The sequence below is a fragment of the Crocodylus siamensis genome, chromosome 1 (assembly GCF_052110815.1).
Source record: "Crocodylus siamensis isolate JL-2025a chromosome 1, ASM5211081v1, whole genome shotgun sequence".
Taxonomy (NCBI): Eukaryota; Metazoa; Chordata; order Crocodylia; family Crocodylidae; genus Crocodylus; species Crocodylus siamensis.
This window is the reverse complement of record NC_143395.1, coordinates 93379191-93403007: the sequence shown is the minus strand read 5'-3', so window position 1 is coordinate 93403007 and position 23817 is coordinate 93379191. Positions and strand designations below refer to the sequence as shown.

The 23817-nt window shown below is 39.1% G+C and overlaps 1 protein-coding gene across 2 annotated transcripts in view; it reads left to right on the top strand.

Annotated features, from left to right (window-relative positions):
* HDAC2 (histone deacetylase 2) overlaps positions 1-23462 on the top strand; it is a 36340-nt gene extending 12878 nt beyond the window's left edge. For both annotated transcript variants that reach the window (XM_090038291.1, XM_090038282.1), the window contains exons 2-14: positions 2732-2844; positions 3429-3546; positions 4975-5049; positions 5332-5470; positions 7299-7440; positions 11538-11630; positions 11716-11824; positions 13594-13734; positions 16825-16933; positions 20552-20682; positions 21681-21836; positions 22783-22840; positions 23082-23462. In XM_090038291.1, the coding sequence (XP_089894417.1) occupies positions 2732-2844; positions 3429-3546; positions 4975-5049; positions 5332-5470; positions 7299-7440; positions 11538-11630; positions 11716-11824; positions 13594-13734; positions 16825-16933; positions 20552-20682; positions 21681-21836; positions 22783-22840; positions 23082-23112 (1415 nt within the window). In that variant the 3' untranslated portion in view covers positions 23113-23462. The remainder of the gene's footprint in view (positions 1-2731; positions 2845-3428; positions 3547-4974; positions 5050-5331; positions 5471-7298; positions 7441-11537; positions 11631-11715; positions 11825-13593; positions 13735-16824; positions 16934-20551; positions 20683-21680; positions 21837-22782; positions 22841-23081) is intronic.
* The last annotated feature ends 355 nt before the right edge of the window (positions 23463-23817 follow it).

Here is a 23817-nt window from a genome sequence, read left to right as displayed (position 1 = left end):
AATATAAATGAATTGCTGTGTAATGTGAAAGGCTACAAATCCTCTGTTCCTCCATCCAGTTCTTATCTCCTGCTTGTTCCTGAATATAGTGCCTACCTTTCTTAAAAAGAAGAAAAGAAGGAGTTGAACTGGTCAGTCTAGCTTTGATCGACTAAAAGATACTAGACTATATAGTCAAGCAGTATGAGAAATAACAGCCAGTGTGGGTTTGTCAAGAGCAAATCATGCCTAACCAAATTGATTTCCTTCTGTAATAAGGTAATGTGTCCTGTAGGTGGGGGAGTGGAAGCGGTGGACAAGATTATATCTTGATTTCTGTAAGGTTTTTGACATAGTTTTACTTGACATTACAAAGGTAAGGAAACATGCATCTGTGATTGGATAATGATGCTCAAACAGTAGCCATCAAGGGCTCAATATCAAACTAACTGAAAGCATCAAATGGAATTCCCTATAGTCTGCTGGGTCCAGTGCTGTTCAGTATCTTCATTAACAGTCTGAAGGGCATAACTGAATATAGACTAAATAAATTTGCAGATGACACTAAGATGAATCCCGTAGCAAACGCTTGAGAGAATAGGATTTAGAATTCAGTATGACCTTGATAAATTGGAAAAATGTTCTGAAATAAATTGGATGAAATTCAGTAAGAAATGCAGAATATGACACTTAAAGAGCAATCAAATGCACAGATTCAACGTGGGAAATAACTGGCTAGGCTGCAGTACTGCAGAGAGTTAAAGTGAAGGCATACTGAATATGAGTTGTCAGCTTATACTGTTCAGGGGGTAGGTAGTAAGTAATGTAATGACAGCAGTGTTGTACGTAAAGCGCGGGAAGTGATTCGCTGTTGTATTCAGCAGTGCTGAGATTTCACTTGGGACCACAATTTAAGAATGTTAAGAACAGAGAAGAACAACAAAAATGATTACAAGTCTAGAAAATATCATAGATTCATAGATGTAGGGTCGGAAGGGACCTTGTAGATCTTGTAGTCCAACCCCTGGCCCTGGGCAGGAGAAAGAAACTGGGCTCAAATGATCCTAGCTAAGTAAACATCAAGCCTCCTCTTAAAGCCTGGGGTAGGAGCCAGCACCACTTCCCTTGGAAGTTGGTTCCAGATCCTAACCACCCTGACTGTGACATAGCACCTTCAGATGTCTAGTCTAAACCTACTTTCTAGCGACTTATGGCCGTTATTCCTTGTTACTCCAGGAGGTGCTCGGGGAAACAAGGTCTATCCCAATCCCCGCTGGTCCCCACTAGGAGGTTTATAGATGGCCACCAGGTCCCCCCCCCCCCCCCCCCCCCCCCCCCCCCCCCAAGCCTTCTCTTGTGAAGGCTGAACAGGTTCAGGTTCCATAGCCTCTCCTCATAGGTTCTGCCCTGCCATCCCCGGATCATGCAAATGACCCTCCTTTGGACCCTCTCAATGCTGTCCACATCCCTCCTGAAGTGCGGCGCACAGAACTGGATGCAGTACTCCAGCTGCGGCCTGACCAGTGTTGCATAAGGGGGAGAATCACCTCCTTGGCCTCGCTTGCAATGCATATGTGGATGAAGGACGTGGTGTGGTTAGCCCTACTGACCATGTTCTTGCATTGTTGGCCCATGCTCATCTTGGAGTCAATAATGACTCCAAGATCTCTTTCTGCCACCGTGCTTTCGACAAGGGAGTTCCCCAGCCCATAGGTAGACAGTAGGAACCAGCAGCATAATTGCAGCACCCTGCACTTGTCAGTATTGAATCCCATCCTGTTTTCATTTGCCCACCCCTGTAACCTGTCCAGGTCCCACTGTAATCTGTCCTTCCCTTCTAGCGTGCACACCTCACCCCAAATCTTGGTGTCGTCTGTGAATTTAAACAGGCTGCTCTTCACCCCGTCGTCCAAGTTCATATAAGGGAAGGGTGAAAGAATTGGGATTGTGTAGCCTGAAGAGAAGACTGAGGGATAATCTGATATGGTGCTGTATAAAAACATTTTTTGTATTAAGACCATGACTTTCTGGACTCAACAAGATATTATGAGCTTAGGTTGCGACAGGGGCAATTTAGCTTAAATATTAGGAAGATATTTCTAATTGAGACTGTTTATGTGGTAGAGGAAAGGTGAAATCTGTCATTTGATGTTTGTAAGAGTGGGTTTAACAAACGTTTCTGATTTAGACCAGTTGGATTGGGTTGAAAAGTTGGATTGCATTACCTGTTGAGGTCTCTTCCAGACCTGCTTTGGTATGTTCTCAACTGTAGTCATCTTTCCCCAAATACCAGCTAATACTGTCATTTAAGTGCCAAATGATTAATTGGTGCTGCTGATGGCCCCAGCACTGTTCATGGATGGGGATTTCTGATAGGCTTACCTGACAAATTGTGGGAGTGGTTGCTTTTGGTGATAGATATTTTAAAGATCAGGGTCCTTTGCCTAGTCTCTGACCTGTCCTTTTCTGGTCCTGTGGTTGGCACCAGTAGTATCATGTTGTGAAAATGTCTCTGTTAAGCAGTAAACTTTTGCTGATTATAATTAATTCATTAATCTGGTCAGACCTTGCAAACACAAATAACCACTCCAAAATCTACTTGTAGAAATTCTTAAAGCTTAACCTTTTTGCATCCGTTCTTCCTGTGCAAGTTCTCAGGTCAAAGAGTTAACATAAAAGAAAGGGGAATGCTATGAAAAGTAATTCTACAGTAGCAGGAAAATGTAATTGTCCACTTGCTTTCCATTTGTAGGTGATATTGGAAACTATTATTATGGCCAGGGCCATCCCATGAAACCTCATCGGATCCGTATGACCCACAACTTGTTGCTAAACTATGGCTTGTACAGAAAAATGGAAATTTATGTGAGTATAAACAGAAGCATAGGCATTAAATGTAATTAAACTGTTTTTAAAGGAAGCAGCAAATCTGAATATTTTTTCTCGAGTAAAAATGGAAATACTTTGAAACTGTTGCAGCCTTAATACAACTTTGACTTCTTCATCCCTGCATTGGGTTACATTATTGTTCTTTCTTTCCTGATGCATTAAAATGAAATTAAACTTTGTAACATACAGGGCCATAGCTTGCTATCTGTAGATGAAGCAGAATTAGGTCTATAATATATTTGTGGTGTCCCATTCTCTGCCCACCCCTTCTTCCCCCTTCATAACATTTGACTTTTTGTTCATTGTTCTGCTGTCATTATTCATACTGATCAAAATATATGGACAATTGCACTAAAAATAGTTTGAGTGTTTTTATTGATAGTTGCTGCCCTTCCTCTTTCCCTTGTCCCCCCCCCCCCCCAGTATCTGCTAATAATTGCTGTAGGTTGATCGGTTACAATACACATTGTATGTGACTTAAATAAATTTGTTAAAGATGGAATTTGTCACACTTTCTGGTGTTTTAGAATAAAACTTATTTTAATTGTTTTCGTTACCAGCGACCTCATAAAGCTACAGCTGAAGAAATGACCAAGTACCACAGTGATGAGTACATCAAATTTCTTCGATCAATAAGACCAGACAATATGTCTGAATATAGCAAGCAGATGCAAAGATGTAAGTCTTAGCTTTGGGATAAATCTGTGTTTGTATGCTCTTGTTCTAGATCCCTCTGGGTTGAAATGGGAGCTAAGTGATGTAGGACCCATTGCATGTGGGTAAATTCAATTCCCCAATTTTTTTACTTCTTGATTACCTGTAAAAGTTAATGCATTTTGTGAATTGAGTGGCACTCATTTTCCAAAATTAACTTGTATATTGCAGTGTTTGTTTACCACCTTGCAGAGGTGCTGGACAATGGGGGATTGGCCAGGCAGGGTCAAGTAGCTGAGTATTACTGTTCTAGTCATTTGCACTTTCTCAGCTGTTTGCAGTTAGCAGTGGTTGTTACCTTGTTTCTCAGAATGCCTTGCCCCTAAAAGCAGCCTTCAAATGGGTAGAGCCCAGTCAGTTTCAGAGTTGCTAATAAGACAGCAACTTAAGGCCTTTGTGTGGCTTGGAACACATCACAAGGAAAGAAGTAGTAAAATCTTTTAGTTGAAAGAAGTTTAGATAGACAGAGGTTTGAAGCTAGCGAATAGGAAGGGGGGGCATCTTAAAGGACTTAGCAATTATTTGTTCTTCTCCCTTTTATCAGGCAACTTAACACTTTAGAACCTAGCATTTTGAATTGCAGCTTAGAAAGCTATTTAGAATCTTTCACTTTAATTGGTGTTACAAATAAATTCAGTATTCTGCATAACAATACCAGTTCCAGATTTTTGTAATAAATGATCTGTTATCTGCACTTCAGTTAAAGGGAAAAGTATAGCATCTTTCAGCCCCCACCATCTACTTTATAATGCAGTTAGTTGTACTCTGTTTAATGATTAGTATTAGAAACTGAAGAGGAAGCAGCAGTCCAAGGGTTAAAATTGACAGTGCCAGTCAGTTTGTAGACTGCTAATACCACAACACTGACAGAGTTGTGTATTTAATGAGTTTTGCTTAAACTAAGTTCAGATAAGTACACAGCCATTTCAAAGCCAACTTCAGGTACTTATTACAGGATACTCCATTTTGTACAAGTTTCTGCAGACATTCTGGACCTTTATTCTTAGACTGATTTCCAGACTGTTACAGCTGCTCATATATTTAATCTTTTGGAACCAAGGCCTGTCAACTCTCGTGGAAAGCTGAACAAAAACAAACCACCTGTGTTTTGGCTACAGTTTGAGAAGCTTTATAGAAATTGTCTACCTATAGTTTCATTTGGTTTCTCAAAAGTGTGTTGATTGTGTAAATGCCAGGTTTTGGTACAATGTAATTTTGAACCATTGAATACCTAAACATTTTTTTTAAGTGTTTATAAAATATTAATTGAACTTGAACTTGCTGACAATACCACCAGTCAAATTTGCATTTCTGTGAGGAATAAATGTGTGTGTAATAGCTTTGTGCCTTACAACTGTGATCTTGAAAACTAACAGCACTTTTCTTAAACAGTTAATGTTGGAGAAGATTGTCCTGTGTTTGATGGACTGTTTGAGTTCTGCCAGTTGTCAACAGGAGGCTCTGTTGGTAAGTACATTATGTATATGAATGTACTTTTTAGATTACTGAGGTTTTGACCATGTTAATATGGCAGTAGCATATAAAACCTAGGCAGCATGATCATATGTGAAATATAATCCGTTGGGTGGTTTTGAATTGAATGCCTAGTGTGATTTGCAATCTTAAAAGGTAAGAGTGCAGGTTTATTCTGGATGTCATAAAGGAATAACTTTAATAGAATGAATTATCAGTTATTCTTAAACACTTTTTGAGATTTTAACTGGTTTTCCTGTTTGTTTGTTTGTTTAGCTGGGGCGGTAAAATTAAATAGACAACAGACTGACATGGCTGTTAATTGGGCTGGAGGACTTCATCACGCAAAGAAGTCAGAGGCATCTGGTTTCTGTTACGTCAATGATATTGTGCTTGCTATCCTTGAATTACTGAAGTAAGTTTATCATAAGAGTAGGAATATAACTTTAAAACTGCATAAAAATGTCAGAAAACTTGGGGTTAAAAAGTTATAAAGTGGCTGTGGATATGTACAGTGCTTACAATGTCTTGGTGATATATTTAAACTTATTCGTGGCCAATTTTCATAGTATGTGTTGAACCAGTACAACATAAATAAAAATGTTTCCCCAGTTGGCATTACTACAGAAATTCTAGCTAAACTATGTACAAGCAAGGAAGATAAACATTCAAGTCATGGCTAAATGTGGCAGTTAAAGACTGTAAGGATACCTGCCAGTCCTCCTAAAGGGAATCTACCTTTCAATTTCAAATTGACCAGTTTAAAGAAATTAATTTTAAAAAAGAAGTCTAAAGTGTGACCATAAAGTTCTCTGCCTACCTGCTTTCATTATTTTCATTGGGAATTTGTTGAGGAAGTATGACAGCAGTATCCCAACACTTCATCAAGCCTTCTGTTCCTTGGTACACGCTTGTCTGCTTTCTCTTCAGTTTCAAGTTTGGTGCCACTTTTGTTGGTAAAGACTCTCAGAGAAAATGTGAGAACAATCCTAGAGCACTGCATGTAATATAATCAACCACAGATAAGTGACCTGTTTGTGTAAGTAAAGTTGACTTCTCCACTACGACCATCACCACCAGTGATACGTAATTGTCTGTTTCATTAACTCTGATGACTCTAGTCCCATATCAAATAGAAGCAGATTGGAAGAGTCCTAATGTCAGAGAGACCAGCAGCCAAGAGCAAAATATATCAGAATTGTATCTCCCATTTTACCAAATTCTTCAGTGCATCAGAGAGATGACTTTGCAACTCAGCCAGATAAAATAGTCAATGACTCCAATTTCAGTGTATGTAAATGAGCAAAGCAGAAGAAAATTCCAAGAGCAAAGGACTCTTTACTACTTTTAAGAATTCTGTTCTGTTTCATGTACTAATTAGAAAGCTCTATTTAAAAGTATTTTCCTTCTTTTGAAAACATTATGTCCAAAAACAGTACACCTTGGGGTACTATATCATTTTATAAAAAACTTTAGTGAATGGCTTCCAGGACTTCATTTTTCTGTTTCAGTATGCAAATTGATGCTCCCTGAAGTTGACAGACTATTATTTTCAGAGGGCCTTCTGGGTCTTTGTGTTTTGTAACATTTCAGATAAGTGTCCATATAATCCCTTTCATAAACTGATATGAAATGCATTAGCACATACCAGCAGAATATTAGTCTAATGCATTAACAAATAAAATGGACTTGGAAGTAGAAATGTGGTTATTTTAGCAAATTTTGCAGACTGGGAAATGGGACAAGCAAGTGAAAATTGGGAGTTCACAGGAACTATCTTTTGATACAGCCCTTTGGCATGGGCATGATGTTCTTTGTATTCTGTAAGAGTTTTTCACACCAGAGTAAACTTTACAGTAGCAAGCCTTAAAGGCTGTTGAAGAAACTGAAATAAAATGTTGCCAGAGTGAACAAAAACAGATCTTGATGCTGAAAATAATAGGTGAGCTCTAGTAGATCTGAATAAGAAAGATTGGGGGTGTCATTTGAACATATTGGGGATAACGGGGAGAGCTTGGGTATTAAAAGATGGAATCAGTTGATCTTTGTTAAGGATCAGTAATTGTGTTAAATTATGTCTTTTCTTGTTTTAGTTGGGTATAGTAACTTCATAATCCTTTTTCTTGATTAGAAAATTAGGATTTCATTTCTTGTACTATATTTCTGTTCAGACTTAACATGAATCATGATGCCACTTTCTTTTCTACCCTTTTTGGGAAATGTGATTTTTTTTTTTTTTCTAGATACCACCAAAGAGTGTTATACATTGATATTGATATCCATCATGGTGATGGTGTTGAAGAAGCATTTTATACAACAGATCGTGTTATGACAGTGTCATTCCATAAGTATGGTGAATATTTTCCTGGCACAGGGGACTTAAGGGTAAGGTTAGACATGAATGTGTTATTCAGATTATCTTTTCACCTTTTTTCCTAGCAGATATCTGCTTTAATGTTTGGTCATAATTACCCCTTTTGATGGTAATAAATACACTGTAATGTGCAGATTTTTTTTTTTTTTTGCCTCAATCTGTAATTTATACCCTCTGAAAAAGTTTGTGGACTCATTGAAATAATCTGTGGAGGTGTTTCAAGCAATTTGATTCAAATCACACAGAAATGAAGAAGCTGCCTATTAAATCATTAGAGAATTAAGTAGTTTCAAGTATGTTAAACTTGGATCACCCAGGCTTTGGTGGAGTTGGAGGGGGAATTTGTGTTGTAGGGATCTCTTCTGCATTTTCAATCGTATGTACAGAACAAGAAAAATAGTTCTTGCTTGCAAAATGTTTCATCTGTCCTGAGATTGCAATTACCTTAATTTATCAGTAAATTTTGACTGTCATAATCATTCATAGTTTGGAGCACTGTACAACAAATATTCACTTACTCTGAGAAGTATTAGTTGTAATAGATCACTGATACCCCAGTATGGGTTAATTTAGTAACATTACAATCAAGATAAGCAACTTTGAGAAGTTTAATGCATTAATCCTCATGCATTACAGTTAATAGTTAAAAAAAAAAAAAAAAATGTGAAGACCTACACACAAGCCTATAATGTGAAGGAAAGGAAAGTACTATTTTTGATGCCTTTAAACTGCCTCCAGGAAGTCTGTATTTGATACAGTATCTCCAGTTTTCTCAGTATGGAGCTGAGAAGAGGTTAATGATTCACAGAATACTGTAGGAAAGGACGTGTTAAGTGGTAAGCCAATAATGAGCAAAATGTCCATCTTAATCTGGTTGAAGGCAGTTATACATTTCTAGCGTTGCTGCATTTTCTAAAATCATTCCTAGATGACTTTGGATTCAAATTAGATTACTGTATTTGGTGTGCTAACTTGAGTGGCCACAAGATGGTACTGTTGCTTTGAACAACTAAACCTGGATACTTAATTGGCTTAAACTCAGATTTCTTCTGGAGGGTTGGGTAGTTGAAACTTTGAAAGCCAGCCCTGTGACAAAACATGAAGTTCCCTACTTGGCTATACAGAAGATACTGGAATTCAATTTTAAAGTAGCTGAAACAAAATAAGACAAGTAGAAAAAAATGTCTGTCTGTCTGTCTGTCTGTCTGTCTGTCTGTCTGTCTGTCTGTCTGTCTGTCTGTCTGTCTGTCTGTCTGTCTGTCTGTCTGTCTGTCTGTCTGTGATAGACTTCAATTTCACGTGGTTATAAAAATGCTTGTAGTAGTGTTTTGCAATGAAGTAGAATGAAAATTTCTTATTAGACTGGATAGCTACAGAAGAACACTGAGAAAAGACCTCCAAGTTCTTCATTTCTCAAAAGCTTGTAAAACTGATGGAGCACAGAGGCATGAAAACCCTGTTTTATGTTTTAAGTCAAGGTACTGTTAGAGATGCTCATCTCAGGACAGCTTGTAACGGTCTTTGTTTGTGGTCTGTGGGCTCAGTTCAGATTTGAAATTTCCCCTTAGTCTTCATATAGCAAGTCTGATTCATGGCCAGTATTGCTGTGATGTGTTCCTTGAAATTCAAGCAAGGCCACCTTAGTAGTAGAGTATTTACTCGCTTCTAAGGTAGGGATCTTTTTTAGTATTAAGCATGGAGAAAATGAAGCCTTGTCCTAGAATCAAGTACTGCTGGGACTGCTTCAGCTGGGAGCTGGGGTGATCAGTGATTATCCCAGGCTGATCCAGGTGCAGTGGAAGCCCCAGAGATGCTCCTGCTCCACACTGCAGGGATCAGCTATGGAAGGAGCCCAGCCTGACAAGGGGCAGCGGTGGTGAGGCACACGTTTCTTCCTCCATTGCCTGCTCCCTGCCCAGCTCCCTTCACCTCCAGCTCTCTGCTGACCAGGAGCAGGTGCTGGAAGATGAAACCAATGCACTATGATTGCCATCCATGGCTGAGTTCGGCCCCTTTCACAGCTGCTCCCTGAAGTATCAGGAGAGGCTTTGGGTCTCTCCCAGCATCCAGATCAGTGCAAGGGGGAGGACAGGTACCAGGGGTGGGAAAATGGCAAGCAGTTAATAGCTGGGGGGGTGCAGGCCTGGGAGGTAAGAAACAAGGGTGAGGCCATCTGCCTTCTCCCTTGCTGCTTGCTTCCTCCTCCCCAACCCCCCCCACACACACACACACATACCCCTTACACCTTTGCTTTCCCCACCACAGTGGTTGAGGGACACAGTTAGGATGACCCTCCAACAATTAGATTATGCATGTGAAAAATTATAATGAATTTATAATGTACGTATAGAATCTACTTATTGGGCAGCGCTCTTAAATTCAGAGTTGTCTATAGATTTGGATAAATATGGTATAGCTTCTTCCTTCAGTAACCCTCATCAGCTGGTCCTTGGTCAGATGCTTTCCTTTCTTTCAGCCACGTCAGCTCCATACCCATTAGATAGTTGTTTTCAGCAACTGCTTGGCCTTCTGTGCCACTTGGAGAATAACAGAATAGACCTTCCTGTTTCATAGCATAACTGGATAAACCAAGTGAGAGATTTTCTGATGCTAGATGCACCAATGCAGATATGCAGTGGTAGCCACTAATTTTAGCTGTGGTGTTTCTTTAGCATTTTAACCTGTACTAGTATAGGCTTCTGAAAATGTTACTTAGGCATATTTTAGTTTTTGACAGTCTTGGGTAGTGGTCACTGAAAAGCAAGTTTGTTTAATAAGGATGGGATTTTTTGTTTTAACATTTGGCTTCAATCCACTTTGGGGTCAAGAAGGGACCCTTCCCTTTTTTTTTTTTGTCTGGGTGGGGAGAGACTTCTACCCCGGAAGAGCCAAGAATTTGTACTGGCATGTCTGATGTCTCCAATTCTGTTATCGCTTATAAACTTTAATTTAGACTTTAGGAAATCTTTAATAGTATAGTAATAGATACTGGGGGCGGGGAGAAAAAAAGCACATAAACAGCCAATACTCCATGCATTCACGTTACAGTTATGGTTCTTTGAGAGAGGCACCACAGGTGATTAATTATTGTTGTACTGCTAATCAAGTTGCGTATTTTAAAAATTTGGAAAAAATGCCCTATTTGCCCCTGAAAAAATGTCTGTGCACAGCAACACACTATTTTCCAGTTAATATAATGTTTGGACCTGGGTCAAAGTTATGAATTCACAAAATAATAATTGGTCAACTATAGTAAAGTTGAATGACTTAACATCACTTGAGTGGCAAGAATCCTCTTGCAGCTTAGTGTTTTCAGATTTATCAGTAGGTTGCTTGTATAGGTTGATAAGCTTAGTACCTTTTTTTGTTAAAAGCCTATGTTTTTTGGGAGGAAACAGAAGCATCTTTTTTTCTCGTTGCATGCATTTGTCACTTAATTAATTGTTATGGCACATTTCTACATGAGTGGTTTATTTTTAAGGGCTTCATTGTTACTTCATACATCAGCCAATATAGGGAGGAGGAATTACTAATCCATATGGCTGGTTACCTCTTCCTAAGGATAATATGCAAGTTCAGTTTCCTATTTTAAAAGCCTTCACTTCTATGGGGAAGCCTAAAAATGGTTTCTATTTAATAACTTTTCTCTAATTCAACAGTATCTGTTTTCCATAGAAGTTCCTCACCTGGAGATTATGGGGAGGCCTGTGATTTTCAAGGACCTCTTAAACTTGGATCTTTTATGTAGCATCACAAACATGCATGTCCACCTGTTCTTCCCAAATATCTTTCTTGTTTTTGATTGATTTTTGGTGTACTGAACTGATTCATAGTAATATTTTTCTCTTTAAATATTTAAATTTAAAAAAATCAAATGTATTGGAGGTCTGTACTTTCTTCTATGAGTAGCCGTTGGCCTAGTTTTCATATTTCAAAATGATCTTGTGGACAAATGGGAAATTAAGTGAGCTGCCTTTTTTTTTTTGCTTTGTGGTCTTGAGTAATGGGGACACACCACTATAGCAGTCTTATGTTGGTGTGCTGTTTGCTGTAGTTCTGGGAAATATTGTCTATTTTATAGTAACGTAGTTGTCAATTTTACTTGTAGGACATTGGTGCAGGCAAAGGCAAGTACTATGCTGTCAATTTTCCCATGAGGGATGGCATAGATGATGAATCATACGGGCAGATATTCAAACCAGTGAGTATGGTCTAAATTGTGCTCCAGATGGTTGGTTGGTAGCTGTGTGGCTGAGTTCAAGACTTGGGATTTTTTCTGTTTATAGATAATATCCAAGGTGATGGAGATGTACCAGCCCAGTGCTGTGGTATTGCAATGTGGAGCAGATTCCTTGTCTGGTGATAGGTTGGGATGTTTTAATCTTACTGTTAAAGGTAAGCAATTGTGAACATGCTCAAGGATTCACGATAATGTTATGATGACCCTAATTCATGGAGTTAAACTTTTATTTGGGAGGAAAGGAGTTTCCATCCTCCCAAATGATCGAATAATGATTTGTGACACCTGAAGTTTTAGAATGTGGGGTAATAGTTGCAATCTTGGGCTGAATTTAATGTACAGGGAGTAAAGCAAGTCACTTTGATAGGGTTCTATATACAATGCCGAACATTAAGGTAGCTGTATCCTTGAATTGTTGCAGTACAGAGAGTAGTAAGCTAAGGTATATGTCCACGTTTGGTCATTTTGTCAAATTTTCCAGAACACCACTGTTTTTGTTTTTGTATTTTTATGGGTGAGTGTTTCATTCTTTTTTTCCACAAGCAAGCTTCCATGTTAGTACTAGCAAAATTGAGAGGAGGTAACTTCTAAAGTTTGCTAAATTCTCCGAATTTAAAAAGAATGTGGGAAAGTTAAAACCAGCACTTCATTGTTTTAAGAACTGCTGTGATACACTTAGCAAAATTAACAGTTCAGTTAACATTTTCTTTAACATAATGGTCCTCATAAACGATCTTCTTGACCAATGTGACTTAAAGTAAGAGCATTGTTTTAAGACTAGAGAAATCAGTGTTGTGTTATTTGACTTGGTATTTAACCAGCTGGGTGGGTTTAAGAAAGTTGCTTTACATCTGCATACCTTACTTTTCCCATATATAAAATGGAAATGATGCTGTTCTGCTTTGTAAAGCAGTTTGAGATATGTGATGAAAAATACTCTATAATAACAGGATAGTACTACTAGAAATATGTCTTTGTGGCTGCAAAGAGCAGTCATGTTCCCAGTTTTGTTAAGTCCCACCCAAACCACTTATTTAAGGTAATGCATGAAGTTTTGCAGCAAAGCCAGCAACTGAAAATGGAGCTTCAGATACACAGATTTGATCTGTGGTGGTATGTGATTCAGCCCCTGGAGATCCCCAAGGGTCCAGAAATTTGGTTGACCCAAGGAGGGGTGGCAATTAACACTGCCAGTGCTACACCACCACAAAACTTACAAGCCCTGTGGGCCAGATTAAATGTCTTGTGCTTCAGATTTACCCTGGCACATTAAGGGCTGAGGGTAGGGTGGTGGGGACCTGTCTAGCACGTGTACCTGCCCTGCACCACTCATTCAGCCTGTGGAGTCAAATGATAGGACACCATTGCCTTAGCCTCAACACTGTCTTCAAAATGTGCTGTGAGTTTGAAATAACTAGAGGCTGGCCCACTTTGCACTATGCCTATGTCTAGATCCCTCTAGATGTGGATTCCTTAGTCTCAACTGAGCCCTAGAGTATACCTTAAGTTACTATAGTATATGTTAGGACCAGTACAGAACTAGGAAGGCTCATAGAATTGCAGCCTTGTCCTTTGATCCCTTCCCTCTTCGTGCTGAGCTGAAAATCTGCCTTATGTCTTCTCAAAAAACATGGAAATAACAAAACTAAGTTTCAAGGCTAGTGATGCAAAATAGGAGGATGGCTTAAGGAGTCTGAAAGAAGAGCTAAGGTAGAAATACTGGGCCTGTATTTGGTCTGTTTTGCTGTTGCCAGGCTTAACATCATCTTTGCTTCAGCTATGCTTAGTTCAGTGAAGAGCTAAATATTGTTCTGCTAAGGTTCAATTTTACCACTTTTATTAGATGCATGTAGCTTATTAATAAGCAGCTAAGTTTTTCCTGTTCCAGTTGCATGATTTACATTTTTTGTGTTTTTTTTGACAGGTCATGCTAAATGTGTGGAAGTTGTAAAGACATTTAACTTGCCATTGCTGATGCTAGGAGGAGGTGGCTACACTATTCGTAATGTTGCTCGATGTTGGACGTATGAAACTGCAGTTGCCTTAGATTGTGAAATTCCCAATGGTAAACATTGATTCTGAAAAGTATTCTTCTTTTTCAGATATCTTGATAATGCTTCACTTTTCTTCTGTTGTATTGTTTTTGGAATCAAACTAACTTTCTTAATATTTATCCAGTTCAGGTTGAAATGGGTAGCAATAAATTAGATTTTAAAACAGCAGTATTCCAATTCTGTTAAGCAGATGTTTTTCCAGTGCCTAGAATCCAGCATCTCAAGATACTGTGCTGCTTTGTTTAATCATTTTGACCTTGGCTGCAATAAATGTGCCGCTTTTCGCTTTTGGAAATATAATATAATTTTTTGACCTAAAAAAGCCTCCCTAAAAACGTCTACTTTGCTACTTTTACCTTGGGTCCACTTCTTGTCTACAGCGTTGCTACTGTTTTAGGCACTTGTACTATGGTGATTAATCATAGTACTAAAACCCTACCAGCAATGCTCCAGAAATTTCTGTAATCTTGAATTGTGAGCTAATGCTGTATTCGTTTGAATATAAAACTTACTTTTTAGAACAGAAAAGTTCTAAAAAGGCATGAATCTTAAATTTAGTGTTTTTATTCTGTTTTGCTTTAAAAAAAGATTCTCTTACATGCACCATAGACATGTCTTTGATCTTTTATACTTTTCTCAAATTGGGAGCCAGAAGGTTTAGGGTGTCATATGTTCAAAGCAGCATGATATCTTTCTGATCGCTTTTGAAAGGACTTACAGTAAAACATCAATCACTTGGCTTGGTTGTTTGCTCTTTCCAATTTAGTTTTGGAAGGCTTTACCAATTTCAAAATTCTGCTTACTACACACTTTGTCCTAGGTTTTCATTACTGCTCTTCGACTTCAGTGCTAGTACTCTAAACTTAATTATTGCTGCAAACAAATCCTGGCTCTCTCTCCTTAGAAACTTCAGACTTTTGTATTCACTCTTCTTCTCTATGCTTTCTTTTTTGATTTTGCAAGCATTTGAAGGCATAAAGGAACACAACTTCATATATGTATAGTTCAGGTTGTGCACCAGTTAAGGTGTACTTGGTGCACATTACCTTGCACTTGTCAACATTTGAAGTTCATTTGTCATTTTTTGCCCACTCGCTTAACTTGGTCAGATCTTTCTTTCCTCTCCATCAACTTAGGACTTTACTGGGATACCTTGGTATCCTCTGCAAATTTTGAGATTTTACTATGCATCCCCATTTCCAAATTATTGTTGAAAATGTTGGACAAAATTTGGACCCCACTCTTGACACCCCCCCCGGTCCTGAAAAGTGACCATATATTTTGCTGCCCTACCCCCTGCTGCTTATCTTTTAACAGCTTTCAGTCCATGAAAATACCTTATCACCAATTCTATGGCAATCCAGTTTTTTGGTGAGGAACACTGTCAAAAGTTTTTGAAATTCCAAACTTATTGTGTCAAGTGGATTCTCATTATTCACATGCTTGTTAACTCCAGCTGATTGGTGAGGCAGGATTTTAAAAACCATGCTGACTCTTCCTCAGCAGATCCTATTTGTCCATGTAACTACTGATTTTATTCTTCACTATAGATTCTACCAACTTGCCAGGGATGGAAATGAGACTCACTGGACTGGTTTCCAGGATCACTTCTGGAGCCCTTTTTATAGATGGGAATTATGTTGGCAACCCACCAGGCCTCTGGTACAGAAGCCACTTGTAGGTTGTATAGGTTACATATTGATGCCACTGCCAGTAGTTGTGCACTCTCACTTTTTGAGTTCCTTCAGAACTCTTTGGTGAATACCATCCACTCCTGGGGCCTTATTAATATTTAGTTTATCAGTTCTTCTGTTGTCACTTCAGTGTGATCTAACTCTTCAGACCTATCTGTTAGAAAGAATTGCTCTGGCAAGGGAATTCCTCCAGTTATCTTCTGTAGCAAACACTGAAACAAAGAATTTGTTCAGCCTCCCTACTGTGACCTTATCCCCATTCATCAAATGGTCCCACCAGTTTTTTAGCTGGCTTCCTGCTTGTGATGTATTTTAAAGTTTTTATGATTAATTGTAGCATTTTTTTGCTAGTTGTTTAGTTGTTTCTCATTCTTTTTGGCCTTTTTATTTCACTTCCATGCTTGACCTGCTAAAATTTTTGAGCTTTCCTGTTTTCCTCATTTGGGACATGCCTGCCTTCCTTTTTTGAAGGCTGCCTTTTTGCCTTGAATGGCCTCCTTAACTCTACTATTAAAACATGCCTGAGTTTTGTTGGACCACATGGTACCCTTTTTGATATTTCTTTAGACTGTTAACTAATTTTCCTTCCTGAAGTTGGCTCCCTGTAGTTTTTGGTCCCTCTCTCTAGAACATTGAATGCAGTTATGTTTTGGTCAGTATTATAGCGTGGCTGACCAACAGATATGTCTTGAACCAAGTCCTGTGTGTTACTTAGGATTGGTTTAGAATTGCTTCTCCTCTTGTGGGTTCCAAGATGAGTTGTTGTAGAAAGCAGTTGCTTATCACATTGAAATATTTTGTCTCCATATCTCTCCCTAATGAGGTGTTTACCTAGTCTGTGAGGGTAGTTGAAGTCTCCTGTTATTGCTGCTTGTCTCATTTTAGCACCTTCTCTAATCTCCCTGAGCATTTTATAATCACCTTCACCTTCTTGATCAGGTGGTTAATAGCACAATCCTAGTATTTTCTTTATTAAAGTGCAGATTTTCTACCCCTCAGGGATTCTGTGGTAGTTTGCCTTTCAGATAAGATTTTTTTTTTTGGTGGTACTATTTATTATCCTGAACATAGTGTCATTCCTCCACCTGCACATCTTGTTCTATTGTGGTTTGTAATCTATAAGCAGTCATCAGTATTTTGTCTTCTCATCTAATGATGGGAGTTGTAGAAAGTTTGACTGATTGTCTTAACATTGCCTCAGCTACAGTATTTCTCTGTTCTCCATTTTATGTCTAAAAAGTTCAAATTTCATTTTCAGTGTTATGTCAATACTACAAGCCTTATATTTTGTGTATGTGTCAAATGTTTGGCAGTGGCACTTTTTAAAATCTTTCATGAACCTGTGAGTTGTACAGAAAAGCTGCTCAAGTAGCTGAAGTATCTTTTTTTTTTTTTTCTTTTTAATAGAGTTGCCATACAATGACTACTTTGAGTATTTTGGACCAGACTTCAAGTTACATATTAGTCCATCAAATATGACTAACCAGAATACACCAGAATATATGGAGAAGATCAAGTAAGTAATTCTTCCCTATCTTGAGTCGTGTAAAGTGCATGTAAAAATAGCTTTCTATATACATGCTGTTTTCAGTTAGGTGGAGATGATAAAGTACAATATAAAGTTCTGCTTTATATTTTTTTTTCCTCTACCGTAAAAGAAGTCTGCAGATGTTACTCACTGCATCTGCAGCATCCATTACTAGGAAACGTGTTTGAAACTACGCATGCTGTTACAAGATATGTAATAGTTGATTACTGTTCAACTATAAAAAGTTACTTTGCTTCCTGCTCTAATCTGTGTAAGTCTGGACCCTTGAAGAAAGAACTAATTATTGTGTAGTTATTGAACACAAACTCGCACCACGCCTTTTGTGGCTGTTGCTTTAAATTGGCTGGCTGCCACAGAGCAGGAAAGGACCCAGGGAGTGGAGCATGGGCTTCCCTGCTGACTCCTTACTTCTCTAACTCCCCAGTAGGTAAATACACAACTCTTCCCAGAGTTCAAACATTGAAGAGTCTCAAGGCTTAAGGCAGGGGTAGGCAACGTTTTTTGGCAGGAGTGCCAAAAAACACCATAATGCCTACCTTGGAAGGTGCCGGCGTGCTGGCATGGCAGAAAAACAAAATGAGGGCAAAGGATACCTGGCAGGATGCCCGGCTTGTGCCCCTTGCCTCCCACCCAAAGCCCCTGCCCCCCAGCCCTACTGCCCCTGCCCCCCAGCCCAGGCTCTGTGGCTGCCAGCAGCTGTCCCAGCTCTGGGTAGCTGCTGGAGCCTGGGCTCTGGGCAACTTCAGCAGCAAGCTGGCTACAAACAGCTGCGCTGGGCTCATCACCTACGGGAGCAGGGGAGAGACTGGGGCTGTGCTGCCTCAGGCCCTGCCCCCACTGCCCGCTCCAAGGAGCACCTCATGCCAGTGTGAAGCTGGTGCTGGAGCCCAGCACAGCTGTTTGGAGCCTCCCAGCTGCAGCTGCCCCAGCTCTGGGGAGCTGCTGCCAGCCAGGGTCCCAGTCTGCTCCCAGCAGGCAGCTGCAAGCCCTGCTTGGAGCAGCCCTGGCTCTTGCTGGCAGCAGCTTCCTGGAGCCGGGGCTGGCTGCGGCTTGCCAAGCAAAATGGCCTCAAGTACTATGCTTGGCATGCATGCCAGGGGTTGCCAACCTCTGGCTTAGGGCATATTTTGGCTGGCACATGTGATACTTAAAGCAAACTGACATACACTTTGAACAGTTCCTAATTCTGTTGTCTCAAGACAGACAGATGCTACCTTGATAGCTAACTATTCCTTTCTTTATTCCCAGTCTAGGGTACCAGGAATAAACAGATTCAAACAAAATAAGAGTAAATGAATGAATACGGTTTCTCCTCCAAAATGTGGAGTGACTCTATCTGTCTCCATAACTAGTTTTCTTTTTGTCTCTCCAAAATGGCCAGACAGAGACCCATTCTTTTATAACCTCCTGTTCCATTTGTCAAATGGCACCCTGTTTACCCATATAAAGTGGTCAGAATTCCTGCCTATTGCTGCCAACTTGCTTAGTTTACCACTTCATGGCTCAAACTGATTTGCCCTGGGATTCTTAATTTGTTCTTTGTTAAACTTTGATTCATTACTCCATTGTTAGCCTTCTGTTGTTTCCCTATCTGAATATAAAAGTCAAAGGTACTGAGCAGTCTGTTAAAATGAAGACACATTTAAAGTTCCTAGTATCGGGCAACTTCCCTAAATCATCATGTGGAGCTATTAATGTAATAAAACATAGCCTTAGCCTGCTTTTATTTAGAGCCTGTTTTTTAGGATTCTGTTTTTAAAAAGTGAGCATCAGCGGTATTAATTTTTTTCCCCATGACAAACCAGGATAACACAATGTTGAGACAGTGTGCTACTTCATTCATGAGAGAGCATGGTCTTTGGCACAAGTTGGCTGTCAAAGACAAGAATATCTCAGTATTTGATATTACTTTGAGGGGGATTTTGAGTAAACAGTGTATATTGATCTGGCTATTCTGCAGGTTATATAATTCTACTTCACATCTGTTTGAGAATTTCTTAAAAGTGGATTGAAATATAAAATAGTAAACCTTTCAAAATAAAAGATAATTGGTAAGCGTTTCTTTGGTGCCTAGGATCTTTATGGGCCAACACCTAAACCTTTTAGACTTGAGGCACCCTTACATAACTTTTGTGAATTAAGCAGCTCCCCTTTTTAAAAAAATTTTTTTATTGCTGTGCTACCTCCTTACAGAAAGGTTAGGTAGTAAGTGCAGGGCAGCAGCCAGGCAGGGGCAAACCTGAGCTTGCACTTATGGCTCTTCTCACCTCACGGCACCCTTCAGAAAATCTCGGGGTACTCCAGGATGCACTGGCACTCTGGTTGAGAATCGCTGACTTAAGCGCTCCTTTTTTTAAGTCTCCTCTCAGACGGATCCAATTGAGTTGGACTCCATTATGAGAGTTGTAGATATTCTCGTGCAGACTTCAAATTGTCCACCTGATTGTGCTACAAAGTGGCAGAAGGCTAGGATTTTCTGCAAATGGAGTGAATGCAAATGCAGGCAGGAGAAGGCTTTATCACTGGGGAGGGCTTTATCAACTGACTTGAAGTCAGAGCTCTCTTCCTGATGCAACACTTTCGACTAAAGTAAAGAACTGCTTTTATGAAGATGTGATGGTGTAAGAGTGATGTTGTAGTTGTAATGGTCCAGAAATTGTGAGAGGGGCAAGGATTTCTTAGGGTGATCCCTTTTATTGGACCCAACTATGTAGTTGGGATAAAGTTAGACAAGCTTTTAAATGCAAGATATTCTTCCTCAGATGTGACGTTTACTCTAACAGAGGGACTGTAGAAAATCTGCTTTCTCATTGAGAGAGAACTTCTTTAAAATGATCCATTTTTGTCTTAAAATGTATTTGTAATTTAAAATCCCTAGTCCCCTTCTCTTTAGAGAATTGAGAACTTAAGTGTCTTTAAAGGGCCTTGAGTTATGTGTAAAGGACTTATTAGATTTGTATTCTTGGGAAACATTATTTTATGTTAATGGAACTGTAGAAATATCCTTTTTTTGTAATGCTTATTTATGAATTCAGATTTTGTGTGTAAGGATTTAAGTATCATTAATATACCTTGTTGAAATTCAGCAACGATTGTACACACTGTTTCCCTTCAGAATATGAAATTAATAAGCATTCATTTTCCCTTTTGAAAGCTAGCTTTTCTGAACCAATTAGTAACTCTAGACATGAGAGCTTTTCATACCTCCAGTCCATCTGGGAGGTGGTTAAAATGCTGACTCATGATGTAGCATTTACTTCTGAATGTATTCTTTGTTGTATTTTCAAGTGCTAAGAAACTTTCTGGTTGTGTGTTGCAGTTAGCTAGTGGTTTGTATTTACAACTTCTCTGACCATCCTCTAATACAGGAAAAATTGTGCTCCTGGCTCTACAAAGAAAAAGCTTGATTTTCTTTTTAACAATCAGAAAGTTAAAAGAAAAATAAGAAAACGTATACTTGTAAAATGGTTATAAAGCTTAATTCACATACTAATTTACTTTCAAATCAAAATGTCAAGAATCTGCAGGAAAAACTACAACTCTGTATATTAGAATGACTTTTTCTATATGTTGTTTCACTTGCAGACAGCGTTTATTTGAGAACTTACGTATGCTACCTCATGCACCTGGGGTACAGATGCAGGCCATTCCTGAGGATGCTGTTCATGAAGATAGTGGAGATGAGGATGGAGAGGACCCAGACAAACGCATTTCTAGTAGGAAATGTTACCTTTAGTCATAATGGGATATGCTTTCAGAGTAAAGCCTCTTTAAATGTGCTTGTCCAGATCCTCACTCCTGTTTTGGCTGGCTTTTGCTGCTCCCAGGGTGTAAAGACAGAGAAGCCCTTGTAGACATCCTTTTTATTCCTACATAGGGGGGCATGATGAGAACCTGGAGAAGCTCTTGAGCATTTAAATGCGCTTATGCTCATTAAAGGTCCTTTAACCAAAGTTTCAACCACCAGAAGGTTGCTTTAATTTATTTTGGAATCTGTCCTGGCATCTGGTTGGATCGAGGATCAGAAGCCTGGAGGAGGCACCCTTCTGCCTTGTGCATCAAGCTGAGTTAGGTAGGCTGGAATATTTGGCCACAGAAGTCTCCCCAGCACTACCACAGGCATTGTTTGAAGGTTTGTCCCTCCAGAAACAACACTTTTTAAAGTGAATCAATATAGTTCTTGCAACAAAACAAGATTTACTTTTTCAGCATTCTACATCTGGGACATTTTATTTTTGATCAGTCTTCCTGAGAAGTGTTAGAGCACTCTTAAGTCACAACAATAGTTTTTGTTTTTATAAGTTGAATGGAGCATACAGATAAGAGAGGACTGTTCATTTAATCTTCCATTATGCTAGTTGTGGTAATTCCACAGCTGCTTCTAGCACCTTTCTCTTGCTGACCTCTTATAATTGTAACTTCCAAACTGTCACTTCCAAATTTTTTCAGTACTTGCTTAGCAATGCCAAATGGTTTTGAGTTTCTCTTTGTAAACTTTTCGTGTTAATTTGTGTTAAAAGAGAACCCAAGGGTATCCCCATATTTGTAGAACAGTTTTCTTCCACCTCTTTTAGAAAACTATCTCATTTTGTTTACCATTTTGTTCTTTTCTGTGGTTGCTTAAAACCAGTTTTGTGGTTTTTCCTCTTAGACATATTGTAGGTGAACCATCCTGATGATTACAGGTGTTAATCTTTTAACATTTGAACCCTAGTTCGAGCTTCTGATAAGCGGATAGCCTGTGATGAAGAATTTTCTGATTCTGAAGATGAAGGGGAGGGTGGACGACGAAATGTTGCAGATCATAAGAAAGGAGCAAAGAAAGCCAGAATAGAAGACGACAAGAAAGAGACAGAAGATAAAAAAGCAGGTAGATACCTGAATACTGTTGTCACCCTACCATTTCTACCAGCTGAGTGGGAGTTCATTTAAAGCAGTGATTCCCGACCGCCAGCCACCAGCAGGCACATGCGGAGTTAAAGCTGGGTGGCAGGGCAGCCCTGGGAGGGAGCCAGCTGGCTCTGTGCCCCCTGTCCAGTTCTCACCACTGTGGCTGTGCCCAGCAAGGTGCTGCCTGTGTACCCACACTGGGCACAGTCCTGCCCGTGGCTGGGAGCTGGGGGATGCAAGTGGGGAAGTGAACGGAAAAGAGGTTGGCTCTGCTGCTTTGTCCTAGGAAAGACAGTAGAGCCCCTTCTTCCCTGGCAGCCCCAGCTAGATCCAACCAAGCCACTGCCTGCACAGGGCCTCCCCCCCCCCCCCCCCCGGGTGCCCAAACCCAATCTGATCCTCACAGTCCTGCTTATATAGAATTAAATTTAAATAAATGTAAGTATGTAAATTAGATAGTTTGCCTGTCTGCAATATAAAAATGTTGAGAACCTCTGGTTTAAAGGGTGTCCTGATTAGCAGAGGGGTAGGCTCCCTGTACTTGTATACTAGTACAAGGAGTTAAGTCTTCTGCAGTCAGAGTGGAAAAAGAATTAAGTTAATCACACACATCTACTTTAGGTTTTTAGCTAGAACTCTTCCTACTGAAAACAGTTTTTCCAGTAAAAATTATTCTAAATACCAAACTTATTGCCCCTGTGTTTTCAAATACTAAGGTTATTAATTTGTATGATATGGAGGAATAGAGTTCCGGATAGCTGGTACCATCACTCTAAATTCTCTTATTTACATTTTATTAATCAAAATATAATGTAGGGATCAACAGCTTGTGCTTGGTTATATTTATGTAAGTCTTAAAATTCTTGACTACTTTGAGTCTTCATACATTTCAAACCTGATCTTTTTTCCCCCCTAATTATTTTTAGATGTAAAAGAGGAGGATAAATCGAAGGACAGCAGTGGTGAAAAGACAGACACCAAAGGGTAAACCCGAATTAATTTAATACATAACTTGCTGCTTCTTTGGAGACCACTCACTAATTTCTAGATGCTAATTGTACAAACGCTATTCTCTATATAGAGGCTGTAAATTAGTGTAAGGAGTTGCTAAATAATTTAAGATGTATGACAGTGGTAGCTACAATTACATCTTTACAGCAGTTAATCTAAAAGATGCTCTCAAAATGAAATGACTTAACAGTTCATATTTTTGCCTTTTGAACAGAGCAAAATCGGAACAGCTCAGCAATCCTTGAAATTAAAGATAGCCTCACACCAATTACAGAACATAATGCTAGAATGCGAAAATACTAAAAGAAGAAAAGTTTTCATATTGAGAGAGACTGCTGATTTCATTTTGTACTATTTGGCATGGACCGTATTTATTTTCAAACGGCTTTGTTTTGGTTTCTGGCAAGTTGTATTGTGAGTTTTCTAATTATGAAGCAGAAATTCCTTTCTTCACCATGCTTTATGTAATAGTATTTAAAATGGATGTGAGTTATTATGTTAAATGTCTAAACTGATCTATTAAAGTAATTTGCCTTTCCTGAGCTGATTTTACCTTTTTTGTAATTTTATCTTTATTAAAAAAATTGTACTTGGTTGTCTTTTGTCCATCATTGCATTTTATATAGAAAGCATCTCCATTTTAGATTAAAGATCACGAAATAGTCTATAAAACGGTTTGAGTTGAGGGAACTTTCAGAGTTTTTGTAATAGGATGAACTTGGTGGGGGGCAGGGGCTCAATGTGCCTGTTTGACTTGTATGTTACATGAACCATTAAAAAAATTATCAGGGATATAAATGTTTAGTAGCTGCAGCAAAGAATGAAAAAGCGATTAGTGATGTGTGGATAGGTGAAAATGATACCTGGATGCACAGGTTTATTCTCCAGGTGCTGGAATTGAAATGAACCACTGGTACCAGCAGTCAGTCCAGCAGCCTAGTTTAATTGTT